The sequence below is a fragment of the Cebus imitator genome, unplaced genomic scaffold (assembly GCF_001604975.1).
Source record: "Cebus imitator isolate Cc_AM_T3 unplaced genomic scaffold, Cebus_imitator-1.0 Scaffold45, whole genome shotgun sequence".
Lineage (NCBI taxonomy): Eukaryota > Metazoa > Chordata > Mammalia > Primates > Cebidae > Cebus > Cebus imitator.
Genome location: NW_016107360.1, coordinates 5,033,424 through 5,039,939, shown reverse-complemented (window position 1 = coordinate 5,039,939; position 6,516 = coordinate 5,033,424). Strand labels below are relative to the sequence as shown.

Sequence of the window (6,516 nt, the reverse complement as noted above, 5' to 3'; positions counted from 1 at the left end):
TAAAAAAAAAAAAAAAAAAAGGCAGATATAAAGATATAAAGTAATCACATAATTATTTTATTCTAGTCAAATAAATGAAAATAGCAACCTAAAAGGACTCAGGAACATTACTGGAAAGTAACATGGGATATGGTTATAAAATTATTTATGAGATAAAGCCATTTCTCGTACTGATGTTTGTGAATATAAAAAAGATATTTAATTCAAATGTGATTAATACTTCTCTACATTTATATAGTTTATAGAAAGATTGCATAATTGCATGGGATTCAAGATAGAAGAGAGTTTTGGCTTATAACGTTTTTTGGACATGAGAGCATGTGTTGGCTTGAAAGAGAAACTTCCTGTTTTCACATTCCGTTTCCAGACTGGCAGAGTTGATTGTGAGATAGAGAAGACCCAGGAAGATACTTGGCCTTCTTTGAAAAAGCACTTGGGTTGCAGGAGGGAACTAGATTTCTGGACTGTGGTGAGGACACCAGGACTCTGCTCCCAATTTTGATGTTGGGTTGTTTTAAATTCTCGTTAATTTCAAAATGGTCTCAAAGAAACCTCCATCTGTAACATTCCATAATATACTAAGAAAATGGATAAGCACACTGAAAGCTTGTTTGAGGATAAACAAAAGGAATGAACATAAAAAAAGTTTGTGACCATTTTTTACAATTTAGAAAGGATGAATATTATTACAGACCCTTAGAACACAGTCATTAAGAAAACAAAGCCATTCAAAGTCTTAAAAACTAAACATTTGATGATTTGTCCAAATCTACACATGCAACTGAAGAAGGACCAATAACATTTTATTGGTTTATATTCTAAATCGATGTTTGGTAAATTGACTTATTTAGAGCCATAGGAAATGCCTCCAATTGCCTTTTTGATTAGAGTTGCTGATTGTAGAGTCTGAGATTACTCTAATGACAAATAAATGAAAAGTCAAAGGGTATATATACAATGAAAGCTCATGACATAAAAAATAAGATGAGGAAAACATAATTAGGCCTCATTAATTTAGAAGTTGTATATATTTTTGCAATGTTTAAATTAGAAAAGGAGGTCTAAACAATTGTTTACTGTCTCTGAGGCAAATATTTGCTAAGTAGTTCAGACTATACAGCACAAGCAAACATTCCAAGGGTCTTTAGCTTGTGCAAGAAAGGTGGAAAGGTCTAAGCATAGGCAAACTAGATGACAGTGAGCCATGTGCTTGGCATCCCTATTCATGAATATGTGTTATATTTATGTTCTGCCAATTGTGACACATTCACTGTGATACAGACCATAAGGGATATTAATGTCACTTTGCTATTCAGAGGATATACACCAATGTAGTCAAGAGCTCTGAAACAGTATGAAACAGTATCGGGAGAGAAACAACTCTTTTTTTCTTTCTTTTTTTTTTCTTTAGAGGGAGGCACACTCTGTCACCAGGCTGGAGTGCAGTGGCTCCATCTTGGCTTATGGCAACCTCTGCCTCCCGGGTTTGAGTGATTCTCCTGCCTCAGCCTTCCAAGTAGCTGGGATTACAGGTGCCTGCCACCATGCCTGGCTAATTTTTTTGTATTTTTAGTAGAGATAGGGTTTCACCATGTTGGCCAGGCTGGTTTCGAACTCCTGACTTCAAGTGATCTGCGTGCCTTTGCCTCCCAAAGTACTGGGATTACAGGCATGAGGAACATCTTAAAGACCTGGATGTAGAGCCAATAGAAGACTCCTTGTTTACGATTCAGCTGCTAAAGGGCTGTCATGAAAAACAGGGTCTGACCTCTACCAAGCTGAAAGCCAAGAAGAGTAAGACAGAATTCCAGCAATAAATAAATAAATAAGACAAGAAAAAAAGAAAAGGGAAAGAACTGCCCACCACCGAAGACTATCCAAGTACAGTAATGTCCTGCTGGCCACTGGAGGAAAAGGTGGTAGGAGGGAGATGGATGCTTGACAGGGGTGTTGTGTAAGGGACTCCTGTGTCAGGTGAATGGTTGTGTCAGATGATGTCGCTTTCAATTTTTAGATGTTATGATACCACAATAATGTTTCCCTCAGTCTCTAGTCTACTAATTGTTCATATGAATATGGTCGATCCTAAGAAGCTTGAATACCTGTATGTCAAGGCATTTTCCAAATGATTAAATAAATTGTTCATTTATTGGTCCTGTCTCTAAAACCTGCATTGCCTTGCATTCAGTAACTGCTATATTACCTATTTGTTTTGAAAAATAAAATATTCAGAATAATTGCTCAAGAAACTTTGATTATTCAATGAGCAGAAAATGGGGAAATGAGGAGTGACGATGTTGGAAAACTTCCTCAGTAATAATGGCTGACATTAGTAAGTGCTTGCCGTCTTTCACATACCATTCTAAGTGTTTTGCATATGATAACATTGTGTTTTGTGCAATATTCACAAAACTTTGTAAGTGAATACTCTTATTATTCCCATTTCACAGGTGAGAAAACTGAAGTCTACAGAGGTTGACATAACTTGCTCATACCACACATTTGTAGGATAGAATCTGGATTCTAACTAGCTAATTAGACTCTAGAGCCTGTGCTCTGAATTATGTACCCTATTGCTATAACATATCTACCTTCTAGCCTAAATTGGTCTATATGCATTTCTCTGTATACAGATCACTTTACGGATTTCTAAGAGATGAAGTTAATATATCATAAAGATAGCAAACATGTCATATGGTTAACATATCATAAAGTTCTGACTGTTTTTCTCTGAAAATGTTATGATGATAATAACAGTCTTTATTTTACCTTTCCAGCACGCTTAAGTTCTTGCTTATCTTTGTTGGCAAATCCAGTCATTGCTGCAGTTTCAATCATTCCTGTCATGGCAAGTACTGGAGCAATACTCAGAATCAGGAGTGTCATCTCCCATCCATATATAAAGGAAATGATAACTGAAAGTCCCATGTTAGTTGCATTTTGTGTTAAGACACCAATCCTGGAACCTGTTGCCTATAATCATATATATTTTGGGGAAAAAACTAAATTAACTTTAAATTTACAAGAATTCCTATTACAGTTCCTTGCAAAACAAGGTAGACTTTCTTTAAAAAAAAATCAGACTTAAATTTATACATTGAATTTATACTTTTAGATTAAATAAGATACATATTTAAAAAATGCCCCAAACTAAGGAAATATTATGCTTTATTTTTATGTCTTAATGTCCAATATTGAGATGTCCAAATTAACTGGATGTTAGTTTAGTGGAATACCATAGAAGACTGTATAGAAGCATGATAGGAACAGACACTCTGAAATTAAATACTAGCTCCTTAAGGAGACTTTTATGTTGCTCCAAGACCTCTCCTTAAATAGTTTGGCAGGATTTTATACCCCAATGCAAGTTGAGTGTGTTGAAAGCTGAAGTTACAGGATTTCCTTTGTCTTCCCTCAATGATTGATACACACCCACACTCTTCTTGTTTCCTTGCACCCAAACACCTAGCAATAATGAAACAACTCACTTGTACATACATGTAGATACCATCGCCCTGCCACCTCGTCAACCCTAACTTACAGATAAATTCTTGGTAATAAAGGTGATATTTGAAAATGACAGAATCATAGTTACCATTACAAAAAACTAAACAAAGAGTCTATGTTTAGTTAAGCATTTTTTACTGTTTCCTATTTATAAAGTTATATTCACATTTTCTAGGAATTTTATGGAAAATGAATATTTTAATAATAGCATTAAAGTACCAGTTTTACATACATGCTTAACTGACAAGTACTTAAAATTTAAGTATTTGGAAAGATGATTTAAGTTATGCATATTAATGCTTTTTGAAGGTTTTGCATATTTCATGGAGAATAAAAAGGAAGAGAATGCTATGCTGGAGCTTACATATTTACTACAATAGAATCTAATTCACCTTCCTAACGTTCTAAGGTGAATTATTAATTTTTATTTGAATGAAAAAATTTGCATTATAGAACCTGTAAAAATAAGACTTTTGTATATTTTTTATACATTTGCCTTTCACAAATTATTTCTATTGGTGAAGATATTATAATCATGCAAGGAATAACTCATGCCATCTGACTTAGTACTTTTTAGAGTATGAATCTTTGTGTTGGAGAGGCCAGAGTTGCTATGGAAAGGAAACCAACATGGACAGCAAACAGTAGGGCAGAAGGGAAGATACACTACAAGGGCCAAAATAGGAGAAAGGTCAAAAGTAAACAGTAGCCATAATTCTCATATGATAGTTGGAGCTAATATATAAAGACACTCAAAAAATAGCCAACTTTTACTAGGCACTAAATAAGCGCTTTACCATTACCGTCTTATTTAATCACACAACAATGCAAAGAGATGGATACTATCACTAATCCTATACTATAGATGAGGAAACAAAAGTCGTAAGACAAAATAACCTGCCCACAGCCATACAGCTTGTAACTGGAAGATAAAGAACTCTTGTTCCCTGAATCATTTGGGATTAAGTGGCTGACCTGATATTCTATCATCCTTGCATACTTAGGGATGATGTTTTATAAACAAGAAAATTCTCTCATATCCAAAATACCATGATCAAAATCAGGAAATTACATAAGTATCATTTAGTGCCTAGGCTTCCTTCAAGTTTCATCAATTGTCTCAATAATGTATTTTATAGCAAAAGGATATCTATACCGGAATCACACATTTCATTTAGGTGTTATGCCTCTTCAGTCTCCTTTAGTATGGAATTGTTCTTCATTCTTAACTTGACGTTCATGACCTTGACTTTTTTGAAGATTGTGAGCCAGCTATCTGGTAGAATAGTTCTCAATTTTAGCTTATCTTACATTTCCTCACAATTAGATTCAAATTATGCGTCTTTGGTAAGAATCTCACAGAAGTGACGCTGTGTTCTTCCCATTGCATCCTATCAAGTGGCACACAATTTTGATTGGTCCTATTCCAGGCATCGTTCACTTGCGTAATTAATTACAATGGTTTCTTCCAGGCTTCTCCACTATGAAGTTGCTCTGTCTCCCTCTTTGTAATTAATAAATGCTTTGAAGCACTTTGAAGCTATGTTAAAATCCAATTTCTTATCAAACTTTCAATTTATTTATTGAAGTAAGAACTAATATCTTTTTAATTTTTTCAGTGGGTTATAAACTGTTACTATTATCACTTATTTTGACTTAAATTATCCCAGCTGTAGCCAGTGGAAGTTCCTTCAAGTTGGCTTTGTCCCTTGACATGTCCCTATTATCAGCTTTTGAATATGTCCTTACTTTCTGACACAAAATGATTTTCCAGGTTCATCTTTTACTATCTCTGCCCTACTTCTGGAATCAGTCATTTCTCCAAAGATCCTTGGGTTCTTTTAGTCGAGAATTTTATTGAGAAGTCAAGATATGGTCCCAGTTGTGTTCGTTACTATTGGAATGTTGGTGGCCAAACTAGAGAATGTGTGGTGTGTGTGTGTGTGTGTGTGTGTGTGTGTGTATTGACAGATACATGCACACATTTACATCTATATTTGTTTTTCTATTTATATTTCTTGAAACTTGTAAGTTATATCAATATCAATCAATTCCATGTCAACATTGTAAGGTTATTTCCAGTTTTCTCCTTTTACATATTTGCTATCCGCTTCTTCACAAGGTAAAGACCTGGCTCCCATTGTCTTTAATGGGTTGATTTATGTGATTAATCTCTCAGTGGGTAACCCATCTGCTCTCATGTCTCCTGCATCTCCCTTGCATGGACACCTCCTCACCCTGCTCTGGCTCTGCTTCCCTGCACTAGGCTGCCACCATACAGGGGTGTCATCATATTGGGGCTGCAAAGCCCAGCCCTACTTCTTCCCCTACACTGACAGAAGGCCAGCATCCTTAGCTACTTCATAGTAGTGTTGAGTTGAATGATTAAGGATATTCATTAAAGTGTGTACTTTGGATAAGTTTTCTCTCATTCCCATTTTTGTACATTATAAATGGATTTCACTCAGTAAAGTTCTAAGAGGCAATATCAAGATAGAAAAGGAGTTGGGAACATCATAGAATGAGGTAAAAGAGGCCGGGCGCGGTGGCTCAAGCCTGTAATCCCAGCACTTTGGGAGGCCGAGGCGGGTGGATCATGAGGTCAAGAGATAGAGACCATCCTGGTCAACATGGTGAAACTCCGTCTCTACTAAAAATACAAAAAAAAAAATTAGCTGGGCATGGTGGCGCATGCCTGTAATCCCAGCTACTCAGGAGGCTGAGGCAGGAGAATTGCCTGAACCTAGGAGGCGGAGGTTGCGGTGAGCCGAGATCGCGCCATTGCACTCCAGCCTGGGTAACAAGAGTGAAACTCTGTCTCAAAAGAATGAGGTAAAAGAAAATTATAAAAATACCTTCAAATATGTAGAATTATATTTATGACTTTTTCCCCCCCATTTATTTTATTGCATTTTAGGTTTTGGGGTACATGTGAAGAACATGCAAAATTGTTGCATAGGTACACACGTGGCAGTGTGATTTGCTGCCTTCCTCCCCATCACCTACATC

At 36.0% G+C, this 6,516-nt stretch overlaps 1 protein-coding gene across 1 annotated transcript in view; it reads right to left on the bottom strand.

Annotated features, from left to right (window-relative positions):
* ABCB5 (ATP binding cassette subfamily B member 5) overlaps positions 1 to 6,516 on the bottom strand; it is a 125,662-nt gene that overhangs the window by 33,634 nt on the left and 85,512 nt on the right. The window contains exon 21 of the mRNA XM_017526944.2: positions 2,770 to 2,973. Within this exon, the coding sequence (XP_017382433.1) occupies positions 2,770 to 2,973 (204 nt within the window). The remainder of the gene's footprint in view (positions 1 to 2,769; positions 2,974 to 6,516) is intronic.